The 24994-nt window shown below is 47.3% G+C and overlaps 1 protein-coding gene across 1 annotated transcript in view; it reads right to left on the bottom strand.

Annotated features, from left to right (window-relative positions):
• Positions 1 to 24528, bottom strand: part of LOC149354079 (protein ABHD1-like) — a 37935-nt gene extending 13407 nt beyond the window's left edge. Inside the window, exons 1-4 of the mRNA XM_089575922.1 lie at positions 24466 to 24528; positions 14119 to 14394; positions 13189 to 13467; positions 9687 to 9956 (exon numbers count right to left, since the gene is read on the bottom strand). Of these exons, the coding sequence (XP_089432048.1) occupies positions 9687 to 9956; positions 13189 to 13467; positions 14119 to 14394; positions 24466 to 24528 (888 nt within the window). The remainder of the gene's footprint in view (positions 1 to 9686; positions 9957 to 13188; positions 13468 to 14118; positions 14395 to 24465) is intronic.
• Between the last annotated feature and the right edge of the window lie 466 nt (positions 24529 to 24994).

The following is a 24994-nucleotide window of genomic DNA, read 5'->3' on the forward strand; positions in this document are numbered from 1 at the left end:
AAGACAGAGAGCACGAAGGAGTGTATTACAAAATGCGCAAAAATTCAGACCGTAATTCTAGTGTCTCGGAAGACTTTAGTCGCACTGTCTAGGAAGAACGGCGTCGTATGTGTAGTTATACGAAATAAAAACGACAAAGGAAGGAAATTCGTCTACGTCTCAAATATAATAAAGCAGTTATAAATGGCGACCCGTATACCTGTGACTTTGACACGAAGCAACCTGTATTAAGGCGGAAGCGTTTAATGCCTCATCGTTGTAAGCAGGAGCTGTCGACAGAAATGTCCCGCTTTTCAATTGGTCGAAATGGTGATGACGGCACAGTGCGCGAATTTCAAACGGGGCCAATTGTACTCTGGCTTGTAACCATGCAACCAATTAAAGGGATCGTATAGTGATGCTCCAAGTAACTCGGAGTTTAGTTAATAGCTTACTTAACCAATTACTCTAATTAACCTTTCTAGTCAGACCAAATAAATAAATAAAACCGAGTAAGAAATTGGCCGAGCTTGGGAATCGAACCCCGGTCTCCAGAGTGCGAGCCGAGTACGCTACCACGCCGCCATGCCAGCTCAATGGTTTGGAATGAGCAAAGGTGCGTCTAGTGAATACGGTGTCTTCGTTCACTCCCATCTTCCTCCCTTCCCGTTACGGCGAGGTTTAGGTGTCCACCGAGATATGAGAAAGACAGATACATTTCCTTTCCTCAAAAACGAATTTACCGACGAGCAAGGCGTATTTGTCCGCGTTTCAGATTGGTACAAATTGTCGTGACGTCACCGCGCGCGCATTTTGACGGGTGTCCACTGAAATATGTGAGAAAGTTAGTGCGCAACTTCCTTTCCTCAAATACAATTTTCGACTAGTGTCTACTGAGATATGTGAGACAGTTAATGCGTAATTTCCTTTCCTCAAATACAATTTTCATTTTCTTCATTATGGCGCCTCTTTCTTCTTTCACTCACACTTCCTCCCTTCCTGTACGGTGCGGCTCAGGTGTGCACATAGATGACACAATTACAGCCCCATTTCCTTTCCTCAAAAACCGTGGTGTTCAAAGGGCTAGGCATCGCGCCCAACGGGTGGTGGCGTTCCTTGGACTCCGTGGCAGCGCTATAACACGCTGTCGCTTTCCACTCCTAAAGGTGAAGTTTAAGCGTCATTAATTGGCAGTTAATTAATGCACCAACAAAATGTGCAGAGAACAATCGCGCTGCAGAATGCAGCACTCAGGGTTTCGCCTTTCACCACTTCAGCCGCTAAAGTTCCTCGTAATTTTTACTGAGAATTATTGCGCATTCCAATGACGGGGAATGACAAGCATAAAATATGACACAATGTATCCATATCGATGATTTGGCTGGACCTAAAGGACTTTCTGTGCTCATAATAAACTGCAGAAGCATTAAAAATAAGGCAGCGAATTTCGCGTCTTTGGTAGGAACTGTGCAGCCCACGGTGTCGAATCGGCATTTTTTTGGGTTCGGTTCGGGTTCGTGTTCACGCCTTTCGGGTTCAGTTCCAGTTTCGGCTCCAAAGAGCCATTCCGTTCCGGTTCGAACCGGTTCGGACTATCCCGGACCGGTTGAAACGAGTTCAAACGGGTTCAGGACAAAAAAAAAATTAGCACGCAGATGAGCTTCAGTCAACCCTGCTATGCGTTTTCATTTTTCTGGCACATCGGTATACAAAATAAAAATGAAAAAATTTGTTTACAAGAACATAAAACTGTTCTAATTGGTAAGAGTTCATGCTTAAGCTGCGCAGTAAACAGGACAAAAGGAAGTCTGGAGGCGACACAGACGCTGACTAACAGCTGGTTATTAGATTCTCGGAAAAGTTTATGAAGGCGCAGGACACAGTCAACAATCCAGAAAACAGAAGAACAAAGATTAAAACAAAAAACCGTACTGCGCACGCACATCATAGTCGAGTCATGACATCTTCAACGAAATACGAAGACTATATTCCATAGTAGACAGCACTCCGCTATCTCCTGCACCTCACACAGTTGCCAGGAAAGCCTGATTCCTTCTCTACCAAATTGATGGATGGTGAAGCAGCACGCCCATCTGCTTCCTTCCTGATAATAAAGGCCTCCACCATCTCTCTACAAATTCGATCTGGGTGAATAAACAGGAGACTTGTCTTTCTAAGTGGGGAAGCAATGAGCATTTGTTCTATCATCACAGATGGGTGAAAAAAGTAGCGGTGTCGTACAACTTGGCTTTGCATTGCAGCGAGTGCAACGATTGCTTCCCCCAGTAGATAAGACAAGTGTCGTGTTTAATAACCCTGCTTGCATATGTAGGGAGTTGGTCGAGGCCTATGTGATCGGGAAGGAAGCAGATGAGTGTGTTGCTTCACCATCTATCAATTTCGCAGACAAGGAGTAAGGCTTTCTGTATCCCGAACCCCTATAGCTCAGTATCTTCAAATACACAGCTAATCGTGGCTTCTCACTATAGTACAGTAAGAAATTACGATATTGACTTATTATGATGACGTCAACCTCCTCTCTTCTGATAAAAATAGTATCATAAAAAACACACGCTTGGATGGGTTGACAACGCTTCGTTTTTGCACGGACACAAATTGTCTATAGCCCCGACGCGGTGGCTCAGTGGTTACGGCGCTCGGCTACTGACCCGAAAGACGTGGGTTCGATCCCGGCCGCGGAGAACGAATTTCGATGAAGGCGAAATTCTAGAGGCTTGTGTAGAGTGCGATGTCAGTGCTCGTTAAAGGACCCCACGTGGTCGAAAATTCCGCAGCCCTTCACAACGGCGTCTCTCATAGCCTGAGTCGCTTTGGGACGTTAAAATCTAATAAACCAAAACAAACAAACCAAATTGGCAAATGCGACTTTTCCTGGGGCGCTATCAAAGGGAACCTTTTAGTCAACAAAATTTTTTGCGCCCTTGATAGTGATAAAGAGTGGTTAATCTGGCATGCGCCATTTGTCCACCAACTTGTTTCAGGCATTTATTTTCAAAACTACAAACGGCCCCTTTCTGGCATCTATGCTTAATAGGCGACTAAGTGCTCGCCTGTCTTTCCTGGACATGCTCGCGAGAAAACCCGCCTCGATGACGTGCGAGGCCAATCACTGCCTACGCGTTCGCCGGCTCGGCAAGGCATCCCGAATGGAAGAAGCGCGGTGCGCTTGAGACGGGGGCATCGTCGAGAGCGAAGCTAAAGACCATGGTCGCGGAGGAACTAACAGCAGCGGTTTGATAATTTTGAAATCCTTGCTGGCCATGCTGGTCACGTGGTGTGCATAGCCTGCCCAGTCGTCTCCATCTTTTGCGCCGCTACCATGTGCACACATTGTCATACAGCGGACAGTGCAACGGATGCATTCTGCGCCACAAGCGCTGCGCTACTTCGTCGCTGCATCAGCACAGGAATGACAGAAGAAGCTCGAAACACACGTGACCAGATGCATGCAGATTTCTGGCCACGCTTCGTTGATCCGTAGCCGACAAGATGTTTCCTCGGATAACTACGTTCCTGCGGACCACAAAATCGCAGAAGCGCCTGCTCTGACGGAGACGTCGAACACAAAGTGCGAGCTCTCCCTATTGCCAGGAATCATTTATGTGGCCGACCTCCCATCAGTTGCTATGCACACTTCATCCATGATTAGTTATACCCGTCCCTAAATTTGATAGCTGGCAGCAAGGTCTCAACGAGGATTAAATGACCGCCCTGGATAGCCTGGAAAGAGCAGCGACAGGCTCTGCTTTGCACAAGTAGGCACGCATAACGCAGTTTTATAATAAACGCCACTTTTAGCGGCCTTAGTATTTTTGGCTGATGTACGAAGAATCCACTTGCTACGAACATCAGATATAACGAACGGAACCCGCGTGACCGTCAGGTTCGTTATAAATGGGCTCGACTGTAATTTCAATCGGCCACAAAAACCTTTTCCATGCTTCAGACATGAACCCTGCATGTTAGGACGAACCTTCGCGCCAAATGAACGTTTGTGCCGTGGTGAGTGCATTTCTACCTGTGCGAGCAACGAGATACAATTTGAGAAATAAAATGACATTTTTGTCGTAAAGCTGTGTTGTTTTGGGACATACTTGAGCAGTCTCTTAAAAAACCCATTCACATCATACATTTCTTTAAAACATTTATATCTGCGATGAAAAACTCCGGAACTCCATGCGAACTCTTCGTGTTGATAGGACCGCTTTGCGTGTGGAAAACACGCATGATGGAATAACACGCAGAACCGCCGCGTTCAACGATGTTCCTGTTCAGACAACAGTGCACTTAAGCGCAGGAGGAATACGCTGCGCAAGTTCGACCTCCTGACTGGTTCCCCTTTTTGGCGTGTGCACCGTCTGGAATTTTCATGTGCGGGCGGAGAAAGGGAGTTATGGTGGCATGAGGCCTTATGCCGAGATCGCTGCACCAACCAACAACCATAAAAAGAAGCTTCGAAGATAGCCGAGTAGCCTAAAGCATATTTAAAGAGAGTTTTCTGTTGCGCCGCCATGGGTACAAATCGCACTCGGAGTCAGAGAATAGAGTATGAGTACTCTTATAGTTGTTCTTTTTACTGCGTTAATAGTATAGCTTCCTTTCCCAAAAACAACCGCACTATGTGTGTGTGTGCGGGGGGGGGGGGAGGGGGGGAGTGCGTGCGTGCGTGCAGCCTCCATCCTTGATGCACACTCCGGTGGGCGCACATCCGGGCATTCACTGGTAAAAATGCACCTTAAAAAAATTTCACCCATCTCCCCATCCCCCATCACCCACCTGTACGCTATATAGCCGAGGCAGATTGGTGTGAAGGCACAAAGTATTGAGTCGCAAAAGCGTTGTACACGAAAAAAACGACAAGAATCATAAGCCTGTCATGTCAGACACTAAGAACCGGAAGTGTAATAGCGAGAAGTAGATATGAGTCGCCAGACAGAGAATTCAAAGTCGAGAACTGCGATAACAGCGGATGGAGCCGCGCGCTGTCGACTGGTAGCAATTTTTTCTCAGGAACAGAATGATTTCACCGAATGGGCGTAATGAAATCACTTCATCGCCGTTACATTTAATCGCAGTAGCATCTTTCTGGGCGTAATCTCTATCGCATGCCAGCGAGCGCATATATTTCCGCATTGCCATTTTGATTATCCGGTATTTAATTTTTTTTCTTATTAGATAATCTCCACCATTGCCAAGAACCCGCCTTTCGTTGCTTATTTCCGTCGTGTGCGAACAAGAATGTTTAAAAAAAAAGAAGCTGCACCAATTTATACATCCTTCTTTTGGTAATACTAGTAGTAATATCGCGGGTTTAACGTGTCGAGTAGACATTGAGGCTATATGATATGCGGTGTTGTGGAGGGCTCCAGATTAACGGAGATCAGCTGAGGATTTGCGGCATGCGACAGAGCACACTGGTTTTGTATTTTTAGAATCAGCAGCAGAGCTCCACAGCCATTGAGCCATTTTTTTTCTTTGTTGCCCTACATGGTGAGGGGTTTTATTTAGAACCTGCTGTCTGAGACAATGAGCGCCTACAAAAGTAAATGTTGCACTAAATCCATGCGCTAGATCATCTCATTTTGTCCGGAAACAAGAAATATGCCGAAATGCAAAAACAAGTGGGGCTGAAACGGATCCCGAACCGGTTCTGAGCGGTTCCTTTGAATCGTTCCGGTTCGGGTTCAGTTCCAAGATGGCGAAAAAATTATGGGTTCGGTTCGGTTCCGGTTCCGGGCGAAAATTCGGGTTCGGTTCCAGTTTCGGGTTCGGGTTCGGTTCCGGTTCGACACCCTGGTAGCCACACGTTTTACTAGGCACCGAGTCCTGGTTAGACAGAGTATCGCGAACTCAGAAGTCTTCTCACGGGGGTTTACCGCCTACCGCAAAGATAGACACCGGCGTGGCCGAGGCGTGTTTATTTTAATTTCAAACGACTTGCCCAGTCAAGAACTTCAATTTGAGAATGATGCCAAATCAGTGTGGCGTCGAGTGAACCCCCGAAGGGGTCATAAACTAGTGTTTGGATCCTGTTACCGCCCAGCCGGTAATAGCTAAAAACCAATTAAAAGCCTTGCTGATATTTTATCGGTGCTTTCTGATACTGTTTTTATGGGCGGTGATTTTAACCTCCCGGACATAACCTAGACCACTCAGTAAGTAAAAAATCACAAATAAATAGTTTATTTCACAGGCTAATCCTGTTAAATAATTACACCAAACACGTATTGTCTCCTACTAGACAGCAGGCTACACAGGATCTTGTCCTCTGGAAGAACCCCAACATTATGGACAAAGTATCAGCGCGACCCGGCCTCACTGACCACGATGCAGTAATTCCGGACTTAAACATCCCAGTGCTTTCGAGAACTATGCAACACCCACGGCGGGTGTTCTTATATGGCTAGGATCATTTTGACGGCATTGAGTGAAAGTTAGGGTCATTCTTGCCAATCTTCCGCGTCTGTCCCAAAGTAGTGATGCAGAGTGTTTATGGTCCACCTTCGCAACATTCTGTTGGAATAACTCCTAGACAAATACGTCCCAACAAAACTTGTACGGGAAAAGAAAAAAATTAGCCGTTGTTTAATTCTGAAATACGGAGATTAATACGAAAAGCTATAAGCGCGTGCAAAAAATGTTCTAATAATAGCAGTTCAGGGAACCGTCAAAGTTTAAAGGATGCGAACCGGACGCTAAGGCTGGCAACCAAGAAAGCAAAGCACTTATTTTCGACTGATTAAACGCAGATCTGAGAAAAGAAAACCCTAAAGCCTTTTGGAAATACATAAAAACAAGTAGAGCCGATGGCACATCCATTCCCGGACTAAAATCGAATGGCGCTACTCTGAATACAGAAGCCGAAAAGGTTGAAATGTTTAATCTGTATTTCAAATCAGTGTTTCCTCAGGAACTAATAAATACCACAACCACATTACTTCTTATTAACTATGCCTCTGAACGTTAGATGCCCGAAATAAACTTTGATGTACATGGCATCGACTGTCTTTTTAAGGGAATTGGACATCCCGAAATCTATGGGTCCTGATGGAGTGCCACCATATGTTATGAAGAAATGTCACAGTATACTAGCACAATACCTCTGAATTCTATCTGAAGCCTCTTTCGAGACTGGGTTGGTTCCACGGGACTTGAAGAACACAGTTGTTAATCCGATCTTTAAATCAGGTGATCAGATATTTTTAACTCCAGCTTCCAGCAAGATTTTTGAGCTTATATTGTACAGTCGATTATTCAAATGCTTCGAATCCATTAACTCTTTTACTGGATAGCAGCACGGTTTTTGTAACGGTCACTTATGCAACACCCAATTGATTGACTTGTAACTCTTTATAGGTACCTTCCTTGACAAGAATAAGCACGTAAATGCAGTATTCCTCGACTCCAGGAAAGCGTTTGACACCGTATCTCATCACTTCTTAAATATTACGCTCGCATCTTTTAAAATACGTAACAAAACACAAAACTGGATGCGCCATTACTTAAACGAGCGCAAAACAATGTGCGGTCCTGAACGGCTGTAGCTCACGTACATAACGGTATCTTCAGGCACGGCTATTTATGATTTTTATTAATGACATTGTAGACCACATACAGTCCCCCATAAAACTATTTGCAGATGACTGCGTTGCGGACAGAGAAATAAATTCACCATAAGACGTAGCAATCCTGCACAACGACCTCCACAGAATAGCAAATTCGTGTCTGTGCGGCATTATGAGTCTTAACATTGAGAAACGTAATCATGTCCGTTCCTCAAAAAAAAGCTCGAACCTCAAACACAATACAATGTTGAAAACACAATCAAGAACGCGTCAGAATGCAAGCACCTTGGCGTTTACTTCACGAAGAAACTTAAATGAAATGCACACATCCAGCGGACAATATCTAAGGAAAGTAATATGTTGTTTTTTATTCGTAGAAATTCCAAATCAGCGTCCAAGGACGTTAAAGAAACACTATTTCTTTGCACGTTGGATCTATCCCCAATTACGCATACATTATTTGGGACCCATATTAGGACTACTTGATACATTTAATAGAAAAACTGCAAAATCAGGCTGCAGGCTTCGCCTCCAATAATTAGAACCTTTTCAAAGTATCACTGAAATAAAGGCCGTGCTGGGATGAGAAACTGTCAGCACCAGAAGAAAAAATTACGGCTGAAATTTTTCCACAGTATCTCCTATACTGAAAGAGGGATTGATAAACACAACTACCTGTCGGAACCAACCTACACCTCGACTCGGCACGACCACTCCAAAAAGGTGCGCGAATATGGCTGCAAAACGAATACATTTGCAAAATAATTTTTTCCTAAAAAAGTGAAAGAGTAGAACTATCTTCCATAAGAATGTGTTTCACCCTGCGACAACCATGATTTTTATTCTAGGTGGTATTCATGAGTGTAGCGTGTCTTCAATGTTTTGAGTCTATTGTTTTGCATTACCTTGATGCTGAGTTATTGTGACGGTTACATCATTCTAAAACTGTCTCGCCTGCGATAATTCCCCCGGGCGAAGCCGGTATTCTGTAAATAAATGAATAAGCAAGTCCGCATGAACTTTCTCGGACCCTTTCCTACATCAGGCTAAGAGAAAACATGGATAATAGTACCACTGATTATCTCACGCGTTATGCAGAGACAGCGTCTCTTCTGAGTAGCCTCGCCATCGAAGTAGCCCAGTTCTTTGTTCATCCGATCGTCTTACGTCATGGTGCTTCACAGGTTTTCATTACCCACAAAATAGCTGCCATTTGCTCTGAGCTCCTACATCATATTATATTTTTCAGTCAAAGCTGTCACCGTACGAACCCTTCTTCTCATCCCCAAACTAAAGGACTGACGGAACGCCTCAACAGGACGTTTGCAGACATGCTTTCAATGTACGTGGACGCCGAACATAAGACCTTGGACGACATCCTGCCCTACGTCACGTTCGCGTATAATACACCCGTACAGGAGATCACCAACATGCCACCGTTTATCCTCGTTTATGGATGTCAGGTGAGGACAACACTCGATGCCATGCTCCCTCATGGCGACGACCACCCAAATAGCGACGCTCCAACCTTCTTAAAATGCACCGAAGCTGCCCGCCAACACGGACAGCTTCGCACTCAGGAACAACAGGGCCACGATGCTACAGCCTAGGTAGGCTGTTCAATACTCTTCAGGTGATCTTGTATGGCTTTGGTCCCCAGTACGACGACGCGGACTGAGAGGAAATCTCTAGCGCCGCTGCTTCGCTCCCTGCCGATTTGTGCGACGCCTTCGAGCCCTGAATTATGAAGTCGTTCGGAACGAGACTCAACCATCTCGACGCCACCACCGTCCCGAGGTAGTCCACTTGGTTCGCCCGAAGCCCTACTACGCAAGAACACCCTAACTATTCTCGAGGCCTCTTGTTTTTGTTTCAGCATCGGGTCGATGCTTTCAGAGGAGGGGGCTAATGACGCGAGCGCTCGTGCAGACTAACGGTCCAATCAAGAAGAGCAAGAAGTGTGTGTTGTGGAAGTGCTGTGGAAGCGCACGTCCTGGACTACGCCCCTGTTGACCCTCTTCCTATTAACACCAACGTGACAATATATCAGGAGATGATTAGTTGCTGAAGTGGTGCGCGTGCTTGCCAAATCATCCCCTTGTTTATCTATGGGGCACTCACCGCTCTGCGGACCACCTCTTTGTTGTCTCGCAGGCGGCCCACGAGTCCGCGCGTGATCCAAGCGTTCAGCAGCCTGTTGAAGCCCCAGGGGTTGGTCAAGGCGCGGGCAGCCACCGCGGGCTGGAAGGGCGGCGACACGGCCAGCGCCGCGTCTAGCAGCGAGTGGTCACCCAATATCGACAGGTAGAGGGAGACCAGCAGGCCGCCCAGGGACACGCCCACACCGAGGAGGCACTCGTTTGGGTAGCGATTACGAACCATGCGTACCACCTGTAGCGACGACCGGTGGCCATGTCATTTAATGGCTGTCCCGTACTTAACCGCTCAAGTTAATGAAACGGTGAAGCTGGAAAGCGCGTTCCTGGTTTCACTTACGACCATGGAACCCACGTTTGCGATTTCGGGCGGTACCTAAGTGCCTTAAGTCTACCATCGAAATTACAGAATTTGTTTATGCGAGGTTTAATGTTCTGGATCTGAATATGGGGTATGGACGCCGAAATGGACGGCTTTCGGTTAATTTAGACCACATGTGCACATTAACGTGCGCTTACATCGCACAGCAGACCAGCACTTCTCGAATTTCACTTCCATCGTAAGCAGCCGCCGCGGCCGACAATCGATCGCGCGACCTTGAGCTCAGCAGCCGGACGTCAAAGGCACTGAGCCACACCGGCGGGTTTAGTTAACTGGGAACATCTTAGTAACCTGCCATTTAATACTATTCAACTGTTTTGACTTTGGGGAGGATGGAAACTTTCTTTAATCGTGAAGACTGCGGGGGGAGACTTTGCACTGTGCTTTCCACTGTTATTTGGTGGTCATAGAGCTGAGTGGCCAACTCTGCACTGACTCGCCATATGAGGTCATGGGTTTGGCTTTATCTTCCAGTCTTAGTGCAGCGCTGCCAACCTTTTACTTTTCTCCGTCTCAGGTTTTGGAAAACATGCAATGACTCTTACTAAAAATCACGGTGAAATTTTCTAAAAAAATATTGTTTCGACATGCACTGACAAGAAAAAAAAATGGTTGCTTGCTTCTCATTCAGGCAGTCCCTACACTATTGCACGCAGTGGTTAAATTTATTGTCAGTACTAGGGGGGGGGGGGGGGGTCCCTCGAGGCTCTCTCAGTGCACGTTAAGGAACCCAAGCTGGTAGACATTTCTGAAGCACTTCGTTACGGTGACCCTCATAGCCTAAGTCGGCTTGGTACGTTAAACCCCCATAAACCATAAAACTATAAAAAATTTAATTTAATTTCTTATTCTGTATTATTCTACCTTGTATCGCAACACATATTTTCAGTGAAGGATTTTCAAATAATTAGAAACAAGGTGCTAACAGGTGGAACCGGAAAATAAGCTTCCACTACAACCGCCAGAAACCCTCCGATTACGGACATTAAAAAAATTAGGCAACAAGAAAAAATGCATTTTCCATTCCTGTGAAACTAAAGAAAAACGCTGCTTGCGCATGGGAGAAATGCTATTCAGTGGAGCACGCATATCCATCTGTGGTCCGCAATGTCAAATACTCTTTTCTTCATGCTGATATTCGAAAAATCTTTGAGTGATAATTCCAGAAAATTATGTCAGAAAATAAATAAGCAGAAATGCGCCTTAAATCCATAGACTGACGCTATTTTTCTAGCATTTTGCAAAAGCATTGGGCTAAGTACCCAACAGGCGTTTATTGCTAAAACTAGCCCAACTAAATTATATCCTAATGTTTCATTGGGAATTGAAGAAGTTCTCACTAATCACTCCCAATTTTTCCTCGTTAATGCTCGCAGCCCTCTCCCCGTATAATCAGGCGTCCCCCAGGATTCTGAACTAGCATTCCCCTTAATAAACGACTTACCCTCAAAGATATCTTGAAATTTATGACTGTTCGCCGACGACTTCGTGCTCTACCGCAAAAAAACCGAAACCTGTGGTTAATGGCAGGTTCAAAATGACCTTAACTGCGTGCATCCATGTAGCGATGGAGAGCTAAGTCCCCTAATTCCCAACAAGGGAGAACTAATGTCTTTTCATCAGCGGCTTAAACCCAAAGTTTTCACTTACACAGTTGCTAACGTCCCGCTTGAATCTGTACACTCATAAAAATACCTAGTCGTCACATTGGGCCAGGAGCTCTCCTGGCGCACACACGTAACGAACGAAGCCGCATCTGCTAACCCATCACTGTTTTTTGTAGCGTCATCTACGGCACGCCTCTCGAACTCTGCAACTTCTAGCCTTCAGATCACTTAAGATACCAAGTCTAGAATACGCATCTGCTATCTGCAGTTCGCACAAAGGAATTCTGATCAGCACTCTGGAATAAGTTCAAAATCATGCTGCGCGGCTCATTCATTATCGCATTTCTTTTCATAGGCAGTTCCATAACCTTTTTACAGTTGACTTGGCCCACGAACTTACATCACCCCACCAGCCCGCACATCTCACCGCCTCAGCCATCCACTACAAGTTACTTGCGTACGGGCCCGCAAGGTCGCTTTTTCCGCCCCTTTTTTTTTTCTCCTAGTGCAACCGAGTGCAACGACCTTTTTCACGAAAGAGCTGCCATCACTTGTCCATCTAGGTTAACACTTTAAATAATCCCTTCAATGATTCCATGCGGCAGGCCTAATTATACAATCCTTCTACTTCCACCCGACCTTTAATACATCCAAAGTGGGATGATTAAGCTATTAAATTAAAGTCAAATTGAAACTGTGTTCCAAAGAGCCACCTCCGCCAGCCTTTACTCGTTATAACCGGAATGCTTATGGTAGGCTTGATCAGCTGGCGTCCGATATCTGGGTTCATGCTTTTAAAGTAGTCAGCTTCTAAAAAACGGTCATGACCAGATTCCAGCTTCACTATAATAAGGGAGTAATTACTTATTGACATTTATGCGAGCGCAGCCATACGGCAACAAAGGAAAGCTAACAGCTTTCTCGGAAGCATCGTAGTTTCTAGTAGTAAAAATTCGTCCTGGTCCGGGGTTCGAACCCGGGACCATGGCTACACCGGGGCAGTCGCTCGTCTTTTTAAGCTAACCGGGACGGCAAGCTTATGGTTGGGCGAGAGCGAAGTGATCAATAACTTGAAGTGGGAACAGTGTTGGTCATATGATTAGGGGAATCCTCAAGGTGGAGTAGATTTGTAATGAGGGAGTAATTACGCATTAACATCCACCCAAGCGCAGCCATACGGTTACAAAGGAAGGCTTTCCTTTGTAGCCGTATGGCGGCGCTCGAATGGATGTCGATGAGCAATTACACTCTTATTACAAATGTACTCCATCTCGGGGTATTCCCTTAAGCACCTGACCACCTTGAGAATAGTGCCTATAGCTCTCCGGATTATTTAGCACATAGGCGCCACCTGCCCAAAAACCGTACCGACGAGCGAACACTGAAAACTTCGCCCCGATTACCCAACCCTGCTGTCCTCCACAGAGAACCGCAGTGCAGCAGGGTAAGGATCGAGCAGCCAGCTTTGAATGTAGTACCTCGCCAAAGTCTCTTGCGCTGGCCGCGTAGGTGATGCGATGATTGGTGAGGGCCAAGCCTCCGAGGCCGCGCCCGTTCACCACCAAGCAGGGGAAGCCAAGCGCGGCGAGCGCGGGCAGCAGAGAGCGCCACGGCCGGCTCTGGCTGTCCGTGTAGCCTCCTGCGACGAGAAGCACCACGGGGCCCGGCGCCTTCTCGTTGAGCCAGTCGAGCGCCACCTGACCCCGGTCCGAGAGCAGCATCACCTCGCGACGGTAGTTGATGCGCGGCAGCCAGCACTGCGTGTGGGCGCACATCGCATCTGCTACTGCATTTCTTGCCAGTGTCACGACTACGGCAAGCTATATGTGCCGTAAATGTCTAAGATCGCGCGTCCTAATCATCGGTGTACCTGCGTCCACAGCAGCAGAACGGTATATCTCTCCAATCGACCCTCTCCTCTCCCAGCAGCAACCATCTTATCTACGCAAACATCCTCATCTCATCCGCTTACCTGACTTTGTCGCCCCTTGCTACGCTTCTCGTCTCTTGCACTCATTTCCGTTACAGCAAGAAAGATCGGTTATCTTGCCTTCGCATTAAATGCACTGCCATTCCCGGGAATGGTACGTTATTGATGCAGCTAGACAGGCGACTCGCTCTAGACGAATGACATCATGTCGGAGGAAAAAAAACAAACAGCGCCTGCTCCCTACCTTGTGCACATTCTACACCCAAGTAACGTTGCTTCTAGCTTGATATGCTCAGCGTGTAATCTTACCAGAAACGCCCTCCACCAGCTTTTTTTTCCCCAACCGCTTCAAATCTGCCACCAGCAGTGCGTGCGAATGAGCCCTGAGCGCTGGCAAGCCGCCATTAGGGCGGTGTCCGGCGTTATCGGCCACGCGCGGCATTGATTCCCGCAGCTGAGAGGCGTGCGTTGCGCTCACGTGGTAAAGGCGGCCGACCAGGCGCTGCAGGTTGGCGCCGACGCACCAGACCGGGGTGCGGTAGCAGCCCTTGACCAAGTCCTCCATCTGGACACTGATGAAGCGGCGCATGTGGCCGCTGCGGCACACCAGCCGCGGCTTGCGCACCACCGCCAGCACGTAGTAGACTACGTAGGCGGAACACGCCAGACACAGCAGCAGCCCGGCCTTGGGGGGCGCCTTCAAAAGTTGTACGACGGCTGTTGTTGTTGTTGTTGTTGTTGTTGTTGTTGTCCTCTAGATAATGGCGCATACCCACTGCGGGGGATTGGCCAAGACACAGGCGGCAACTGATAGGTGTACAAAATGTTAAACAAGAAAATAATGGTGGGGAAAAATAAAATAATCATGATAATAATATCAATTAGGAAATAAATGAAAGGATCTCTGATGTGTAATTGAAATAGGCTAAACAAATGCTGTGAGATCGGTGACTGAAATAGAGAACGGGGCTAAATAATCCACGTTTGAGAAAGCTTTCATTCCAGAGAAATATTGATCATGAGAAAGAGCAGAGCTTAAGACGGCAGCCGTTTAGTGTCTGTAAGGAAGTTTTGCATGGCGGAGAGCCCATTCCAGTTGCTGTGCCCAAGGGAGGAAGCCCCAAGAGACAGAGCAACCCTAGCTGACAGACTTAGACCAAGCTGTCGTAACGGAAGCTCCAGCAGGCGGCTCCGTAAAGAGGAGAAACGGCGACAGGTCAACAAGAAATGATCTATCGTTTCGGGTTCTCCGCAAAACGGGCACAATGGGGAGACCGCCAGACCAGATCTATAAAGGTAGAAGTTTAAAAGAGCCACGCGACAACGTAGACGCGTGAAGGAAACCTCAAGCTTGCGTGATCGCCATCCTTTACTGCACCACGGGTAAAGGAGATGCCGGAATTCGGGAGAGGAGGTCAGAGCTGATGCTGCGAATTCTTTCAAGAGCAGATACCTGCGAAACCTGGCCGCGGTAATATATGCGCTGGGTGGAAGCACAGATACGACTTGAAGAGATGCCTTCGCCAGGGTATCAGCAACCTCATTCAAATGGATTCCTCTGTGCCCAGGCACCCAGACCAACCGTAATGAACACACGTGGGGTGGAACCAAGCATTTTAGTAACCTAAGTGCCTGAGATGTTGTAGGCGCGGTGAGAGAGGAACACAACGATAATGAATCTGTCATAATTATGACAGAAGACAAGGAGCTGTTTAATTTGCGCAACGCTAAGACTACTGCTAGAAATTCGGCAAAATAAATAGGGGTGTAATCGGGAAGGCGGAGTGAGAATGACCAGTCAAGGGAGATGGAGAAAATGCCAACACCGGCCTTTTCTTCACACTGTGAGGCGTCTGTCGCTATGAGCACATGAGATTTAAAGCAGAGCAGGTAATCCTGCAATAAACCGCTGAGCAAATGAAAAGGCATTAATTTGCATGTTTTGGAAAGATGTCATCGAAGACAATCTGAATAGATGAGTTGGCGCATACCGGACAGATGTCCGAAATGCGGACGTTTAAGGGGTCAAGGAGGGATTGCACCAAACATATCTGAGGGGTACGGAAACGAGACCAGGTTTCGTTGAAAAATAGCCGAGGCTGACGAAGGAAGATCAAATTGGAGGCATGGAGCGAAGAATCGCACATTCTTACGAACGTTTTCACCGTTAAGAGCCGAAATCTAGAAGTCAATGATGGAGTACGCGCTTCCAGGTACAAAACGGAATTCGCCACAAATTTTGGAAGGCCCAAACAAAGGCGTAACGCCTCCCGCTCCAAGAGAATCAAGGGCCGAAGTTTATACTCTGGCGCACCAGAGAATAAAACACAGCCGAACTCTAAGACTGGACGGACGTACATTCTATAAATCATAAGAAGTGAGTGCCTTCTCATGCCAGAACGAACACTGCTCAGCCTGCGCAGCATACCGACTGCTCGGACTCCTTTCACAGTGATCTGCTCGATATGGGCCCCCCAGGAAAGAGAAGGATCATAAATTACTCCGAGGTATTTGACACTTTGCACTTGAGGAATTACATGGTTCCGGTAAACAATAGAGATATTAACTGGACGAGAGAGCGGAAAAACCAATAAAGCACATTTATTGACATTAAGGGACAGATTAATGTCTCCTAACCATTGGTCTAGGACATTCAGGTAGGACTGTAAGGACTGGTGCAAAGAGGAAATGTCGTTCTCTGAAGCAAAAAAGGCGATGTCATCAGCATACACATAGGTGGACACCTGAGGACTGCAGGGAATACTGCTGAGTAAGATGATAAAAAGTACAGGGGAGAGGACCGCCCCTTGGGGCACTCCTCTCGCTTGTCGAAATTTGCTTGATGAAACACCGTTCTGAAAGCAGTAAAATTCCCTGTCAGCAAGGAATTCAGCAACCCAAGCCACAAAGTATCTCGGAAGTCCTACTGCCTGCAGTCTTTGCAAGAGCGTCCTGTGCTCAACGCTGTCATAGGCTTTAGATACATCTAAAGTAACGAGCGCTGCGTATTGGTTTCGGCGCCGACCTAACTGTATGCGGCTCTCCAGATCGGTATGGGCACACCATATAGAGCATCCTGGTCTGAAACCAATCTGGCAAGGGTTCAACAACCCAGTCTCTGAAATAACAGACATTATTCTACCATGCAACACCCTCTCAATTAACTTAACGAGATTCGAAGTTAAAGAAATTGGCCTTATATTGTCTAACACATAACCATCTCCCTGCTTTTTAAGCAACGGGATAATCTTTGCTAGACGCCACTCATTTGGAATCCATGGCCCCTTAAGAGAGTAATATATAAGCGCCAGTAAGTCGGTGGGAGATTCCTCGAACAAAATTTTAATCATAGAAGAAGTCACACCATCAGGGCCAGGGGCCGCGGGTGGAAGGCGGGATACAGTGTTCGAGAGCTCAGTGAGGGTGACCTCCTCGAAGTCGTCCAAAGTGGCAAGAAATCTCTGAGGAGAAAAAAGAAGAGCCGTAAACCGGCGCTCAAGACCTCTGCCTATCTCTTCCAGGGACTGTGCAAGTTCAGCTGATGACTGAACTAGGGAGACAGCGTTCATGGTGGACGAGATTAGTTTCCTGGATTTTAGGTAATTGATTAAAGCGCGCCTATTACCAGATTTTGAAAGGAATTCGCAGCGTTCAGTATCGTGCAACTCCTTTGACGAGATACGGTGCGCTTAAACGTAGCTGCAACGAACTTATAATCGATCCAGTTTTTGGGACACTGATTATGGAGAAGTTTCTTCCAAGCGCCTATAATCGCGAGCGCACTCTGCGTTCCACCAAAGGCACGGCAATGTTCCCTTATGTGCCTGAACCAAGAACTCCGATTTTTTACGAGCTCCATCCAAAATTGAACAAATGCGGATGGCATTATCTCCACTGTTGGAATGAGATAATTCCTGAAGGTCTGCTTTGAGGGCATTTTTAAAACTGTCGTAATTTATGAATGTGCGCCGTGTGCTGTTAGGAGAGGTCAACTGGCACATAACTTGGAAGCTGATCGGAAGGTGATCACTATTGGAGGCACAGTCAACTGGCGCCCAAGAGGACACAGTTATTCCGGGGGAAGAAAATGACAAGTCTAACGCTGAGCGAGCCTGACCACGGACAAATGTGGGGAGACCCGAATTTAAACATATGAGGTTATTCACACAAGCCCAGTCCCATAAGAGCGTACCGCAGCGATCTGTACGAAACCCCCACGAAACATGATGCGAGTTGAAGTCTCCAACAATTAAAACCTGTTTCCTGCAACTAGATAAAAACGAGTCAAGAGGCCGAACGTCATGCACATCTGTTGGAAAATATACATTAGCCAGAGTGAGTGGCTGATATCCAGGAATATTGAGATCAAGTGCCTGAATTTCGCACTGCCTGTCCATATATTGAAATGACACAGTTGCCCTGTGGCAATATTTTGTGGATACGAACAATAGCAACCCACCACCTCTTGAGGGCCGGTCAAGCCTGAAAGAACGATAATTTTGTAAATTGTACCTAGAATCTTTAGACAGCCACGTTTCCTGAAGAGCAATTAAATCTGGACTTAATTTACTGATTAAACAAACTAAATCTGTTGAAGCAGAAAGAATAGACCGGCAGTTCCACTGCAACACCTTCAACGACCCTATGTCGCCGAAAGGGCCGCAGCGGAGACCGCCTGATCCAAAATGCTGCCTTTGGGTGTAGATCTAGGGTGATTCTTTTTATTCTTCGACTGAGAGCAAGACGGACCAGCACCACCTAACGGAGACGCACTGCGCTTTTGAGCACGCATCTCAGTCTCCATATCAACGCACTCTTCAGATGAGAGTTCTGTCTCACTGTGATGTGAATAACTGGTTGTAGGGATAGACGCAGGCTGTGATTGAGTCTGACTCAGTGGATTGGAAGTCACGGGCACAGAAGGTTGGGGAGGTGCAACCAATGGAGAAGTGATTGTGCCACAAAGGGGGGCAATAGAAGCTTGCAATAAAGTGGACATTTGGGATGCCATGACCTGCGAAATCCACGCGGACAGATTTTCAACTATGCGATCCATGGCACTTGCCATTGCTTTCTCCACCGCCGCCGGAATCGCTTGCGACAAGGAGGAATCCACAACGGTTGCATGCCGCGCTGCCACACTTGCATAGCCAGATGTCCTATCTTGGATGACTGCAACTGCCTCACGTCTTGAGCACCTGCGCTTGTCAATCAGCTCTAGTACTTGCACTTCCTCAACCCGCGCTGGGCATTCGGAATGGCTTGCTGAGTGTCCACCGCCACACAAACAGCATTTCTCTTGTTGAGCAGAACACCCAGCGGGGTCGTGGCTCTCTCCGCACCCACAGCAGCGAAAACTCGATTTACAGGCCTTGGCGCTATGGCCAAACCTCCAGCAATTACGGCACTGAAGGGGCCGAGATGTAAATTGATCCACACGGAAAATCAAAGGCCACGCCTTAACTTCAGATGGACAGGACAGCCCCGCAAATGTAGCAATAACAGTCTCCGTCGGTATCTTTGTTCCATCCACCACACGACTGCATCGGTGAATGGCGATCACGCCAGCCGAAGTGAGCTTTTCTAATGTCTCGGACGCGCTTAGCCGTGGGTCTACGCCACGGACTAGCCCTTTCGAACACGCCAGATGAGGAGGTATGAACGCGCTCACCGGGTGATTGGCAAACGACGAACACTTCAGGAGGTCGAATACGCATGCCTGGTCTGGCGATCTGCATACGATCCCTCCACGGCCGAACTGCCGGACGTCAGTAATCTTCATGTAATGGGGGGTGGTAGATTTAAGCGCAGCCTGAACAGCCTCGGGGTTATTCAGCTTGATGGAGCCCTCATCCGCGGGGACGAGAGCAACCGGTATGCTGCTTACTCCGCCACGGAGGAAACAATCAAGAGGCAGCTCATCTGGGGCGAGACAAGCTGACCAGGGGGAGTTCCCCTGGCCGGGAGAGTTTGTGGACATCAGTCCACGTTCCCGCGATCAGTCACCCTGGAAAATAGGAAGAGAACACAAGAAATCAAGCAGAACTTCGAGGAATAACTCAGCACCGCCTGGTACTTAGCCGCAACCCAACAGCAGCGGTGCTCCTGACAACCACGCACGCTGCATCGAACCGCAAGGTCGTTTTCCACTTCGCCTGAGCAGCCAGCGCGTGGGCACGCGCCTGTCGACAGAAAAGGTTGCAATACGTGCTGGCAGCGACGCCTGCGGAAAGAAGGCAGCCCACTTGGCTCTTCTTCTTCTTCACCATATGAAAATGGCACATACCCACGTGGGGGGATTGGCCAAGGTACGGTGGTGAATGCCAAGGAGGTATGAGTGCGGGAAAAAAGCTAAGTAAAATAGTAGAATGTTTGAAATCAGAAAATATGTATGAATTGTTTGAAATGTTTAATAATAAGCAAATTAGATACATCAGGAAACAAAATAAAATACGCTTTTGGACATTCAGTGGAATTTTATATGGATTTAACAGGGTAAGCGCCCAGTTGCCTTGATGTAATCATGAAGGTAGCCGCAAATAGTGCCTAACGAGAATCCCGTGGCGCTCGCACCAAACGAGAGCAGAACTGGTAAAGACAAAGGGAGTCCTAACCTCGAAAGAGGGTCTTCCAAATACTGTTTTCTCTGAAATGCGAACCGCCAGCAAGAGAGGAGATAATGGTGAATTGTTTCAACTTCTCCGCATGTGTTACAAAGGTTACTCGTAGCGAACCCGCATCTGCATAAGTACAAGTTGAGGTGGGGGATTCTGCATCGCAGAAGCGTCATCGACACTTCACACCGCCTTGTCTTACATGATCGAACATTCCATGGGAACTTTAAATGTTGAAAGTCCACGGTATTCAGCAACGGATTACCCAAGCTGGCTGAGATATGTTGGAACCGCTGGAAACAAGAGGTCTCCAACATAATAAGGTGCGGTACGGGATATATTACAGGGGCGGTGAGAGCTGACTTTGCCAATAAATCGGCCACCTCGTTGAAATAGATTCCCAAATGACCAGGTACCCAGGCAAAGCGGACCTCCCTTACTGTGCGCGGAACAAAAAACCTAAGGGAACGCATCCATAGAGAGGTGCCGGAAGTTTGGAGAGCGACTAAAACTGAAAGGCAACTGCAAGGATAAGTACCTGTGCTACATGCGTCGGAATTTTAAGAAGAGCCAAACCGAGTGCCAAAAACTCTGCAAAGAGTACATAAGTGTAATCCGGGATACGAACGGAATAGCTGAAAGCCAGATCCTGTGAATATATCCGAATTGCCGCCTTCTCACAGCACCCGGAAGCATCGGTGGAGAGAACAGCATGATGAGGAAAATGCTGTAAGTGCTCAGCCAGAAGACCATTTAGGACATTTGCGGGCATGTGTTTTGCATGGGATGGAAAGATATGGTGGTAACAGAAGACGGGATCAGCCTGCGTGTCAGCAAATCGTTGCAAGGAGGTCAGATCGACCTGAAGCGGGGCCAACAGGTTCTGCGTAAACCGAACTTGCGGGAGCTGATAACGTGGCCAATGAGCAGAGAAAAACAGGTGTGGGTGGGATAGAAAAATGGGAGCACTAACACCGGGGGCCGGGTCAAAGGACCTGAGGAAAGTACGCACCGTGAGTAGTTGGAAGCGGGAATAAAGATCGGGAATACGGGCTTCCAGATAAAGGACAGCATTGGCAGCCGATCTTGGGAGCCGTAGGCACAGCCGTAGGGCACGCCTTACCAGTGAGGCTAAAGGCTGCAGCTTATAGTTTGCGCTGCCAGAGAACAAGACGCAGCCGAATTCCAGAATTGGCCTCATATAAGCCTTATAGAGTAACAGTAAGGTGTCGCGACGCATGCCAAAATTTTTATTGCCTATCCGTGTCAGCCGGCCTAGAGCACGTTCGCCTTTAATAACATTATTCTTAATATGCTGGCGCCAGTCCAATCTTGGGTCGCAAATAATACCTAGGTATTTAACCGACTCCACCTGCGGAATTGGGGTGGTACGGTAGACTAGCGAGATGTACAAAGGGGTGTCTGGAGGAAATACCAGCACGCCACACTTGCTGACATTCAGTGATAAACTATTTTGCTCCAACCAATCTACAAGAGCAGTCAGGTATGCCTGCAAAGACTGGTAAAGAGCATGAATATTCTTTTCTGAGGCGAAAAAAGCTATATCGTCTGCGTATACAAATACTGTAATGTTGGGATGAATGGGAATGTCTCGAACCCATATGTTAAAAAGCAGCGGTGACAGAACAGATCCTTGCAGCACACCTCTGGATTGGACATACATGTAGGTATTAGAACAGAAAGATCTGTCTGTACAGAAGAACATTCTGTCTTTTAGAAATTCACAAATTCAGGCATAAATGTAGTGCGGTGGATGTAGCTGTGCAAGTTTGTTAAGAAGGACTGTGTGTTCCACGCTGTCATAAGCCTTAGCAACATCAAGTGTCACCAAGGCCGAAACTTCCCTCTTGCGCATCGAAAGTCTGATTCGGCTTTCTAGATCCACATGCGCGGTCTAAATGGAACATCCCCGACGAAAGCCAATCTGCGCAGAGCTGAGGCTATTTACGGCATTAACGTGCTTTCAGAGACGACTATGTACTACTCTTTCGATCAACTTGACTAAATTTGAGGTTAAAGCAATTGGCCGTATAATGTCTAATTGGAATACATTCTCTGCATTCTTCAAAAGCAAAATTATTTTCGCAATCTTCCAACGCTGAGGAATCCACGTGTTTTCCAATGACGCGTTGGCGATATCTAGAAGATGAGTGCTGAAGTCTTGCGCTAAAATCTTCAACATACCCACAGTAACCCCATCAGATCCAGGGGCAGCAGAATGCATCGAAGAAACAAGTGGTAGGAGCTCCGACACAGCAACCTCAGTATAGTCCGAGCTTGGGGCGAGTGTGAGTAATGGTTCTGTTTTCTGCATCTGAAAACGCAAAGCCAGCCCCCGAGCGATTTGTTCAAGGTTTTTCTTAGCCTCCTGAGGAGACAACACTATTGACTTAGTGCAGTTGGCGGCCAGAGAGTTCTTATTGCGCGCCATGAACCAATACAGAGCCTTCCTATTTTGGGGACTTGAGAGATACGTATTTAAATTTTGATTATATTCTTCTTTGGCTTTTTTGACAGTTCGTTTGAAAGATGCAGAGAAAAACTTATAATTTACCCAATTAGCTGGGCTCTGATTATAGGAAAGGCTTTTCCAGGCAGCTTTGCGACGACGATATGCCTTCTCACACTCCTCCGTCCACCATGCAGACGGCTGTCTGTCAGGAGCTGAAGTGCACGCAGAGAATACAGAATGCTCGGCAGCATCTTGCAGAAAGGAAAAAGACTGCTGAGCTCTTTCTGCTCGACTCGAGCTAACTATAGATGGAAGTGAGGCAGACATTAATTTTTTGTATGAAATTTGATTAACAAATTTCATTGTCGCCCCACTTTTTCTGAGGGGAGATGTTAGAATGTTAAAAGTTATTGGAAAGTGGTCACTAGATGTACCCGAGTCCTCTGTTGACCATGCCGACACCCCAACCCCACGAGTAACTAATGTTAAATCTATGACTGAACAGTAAGCTCCTCGCATAAAGTTTACAGCTCCGGAATATCAGCAGCGCACTGCATGCGTGGCCATCCATGACCAAAGAAGCTGGCCGCAGGAGTCTGAACTACTACCCCAGGTACTGTGGTGCGAATTAAAATCTCCTGCGATGACTATACTGTTTGCGTTGCTAAGTAAGCTATCCAAACTGTCTGTCCTGTGAGCGCCTACAGGGAAGTAGACGTTTGCAATAGTAACTTTTGAGCACTGTGGAAGTGAGATGTCGACTGCCAACAGTTCTCAGTCAGGGAGCATAATTTTGTTCGAAATAGAGGCCCGGTGACACATTTTGGTAGAGACCATAGTTACTAACCCGCCGCCCCTGCCGGTAACGCGATCAACTCGGAAAACACGGAAGTTTTTCATTGAAAATGATTTAAGTGGAAAGAGCCACGTTTCTTGCAAAAGAACTATATCTGGATTATGTTTACGAAGAAGTAGTTCAAGATCTGGAAGGGAAGAAAGTAGAGAGCGGCAATTCCACTGAATAACTTTGAGACCCGCCATGATTACTGACTGAGGAAAGAGGCAACAACAGCCTCTTTCAGCACATCTGACTTGGGAATTACTTTTGAAGATCCTTTCTTTGCTTTGGGTTACGGACCAACTGTCTTCGAGGGTGAGGAAGGAGCTCGACGCTTCTGGGTAGGGCATAGCATTTCAACATCCGTGGTGCAAATATCGGCGCTAGACACACTGCCTGGGGCGGTGGTGGGAGGCGGCACTTGGGATGTGTCCGGAGGCGACATGGAGAGACTAATACTAGCAGCACAAGTTGGGAGAGATGCAGACGACGCCGCCTGAACAGATGATTGAGAAAGCGCAGATTGGCCTCCAACTAGCTGCGATAAAGCCTCAGCAAAAGTGCTCAGCAATCGCTCGACGACCTCAGAAAGAGCCTTTTCTACTGTGGACACCATAGAAGCAGTCACATTAGACTCGAGTTCTCCAAAAGAAGATCGCGCACGGCTAGCGTATGAGTTGTTCTTGCGGTCAAGATGTGCATAAGCATCAGCTCTCGAGCATCGCTTCACCTGGATTATATCTAACAAGCTTTGCTCATCAGCGCGTTTCGAACAGTTGGCATTATCAGCTGGGTGGTTGGAGTTGCAGAGGCAACACAGGGGCTTATCAGATGCGCAGTTGTCAGCTGAATGACCTTGACCACAAAGACGGCCGCGCGTCGCCGATTTGCACGCTTTACCACTGTGACCGAATCACCAGCAGTTAGAACATTGGAGAGGACGGGGCTGCAGAGGGTCCACATGGTACACAATCGGCCAGACCTTGAGCTCAGACGGAGAGGAGGAGCCAGCAAAAGTTGTTATGACTGATTCTGTCGGTACGCGCGAACCATTTACTTCTCTAGTGCACCTGTAGACAGCCAGAACCCCCACACCTGCATCTTGAAACTCTTCAAGTATTTCCTGCGGGGAAGATGCTGGGTCGACGCCACGAACAATGCCTTTGGAGCAAGCAACCTGTTCCGGTATGAAGACTTTCACCGGCAAAGAGTAAAAAATTTTGCCTTGTAGCAGGTCTGTGGCGCAAGTAATGTCAGAGGACTTGCAGACAATGCCTCTACGACCGAACGGTCGCACCTCAGAGATCTGTAAATAGTGCTCTTGAGCTCCTGTTGAAGAATTTTAGAGCTTTTCATCTTGATCACGCCCTCACTGATCGGTACGAGAGCCACAGGGATGACGGCAATTTCATTTTTCTTAGAAGACTCG

Source organism: Amblyomma mixtum, chromosome 3, assembly GCF_055824585.1.
Source record: "Amblyomma mixtum isolate Tamu chromosome 3, ASM5582458v1, whole genome shotgun sequence".
Taxonomy (NCBI): domain Eukaryota; kingdom Metazoa; phylum Arthropoda; class Arachnida; order Ixodida; family Ixodidae; genus Amblyomma; species Amblyomma mixtum.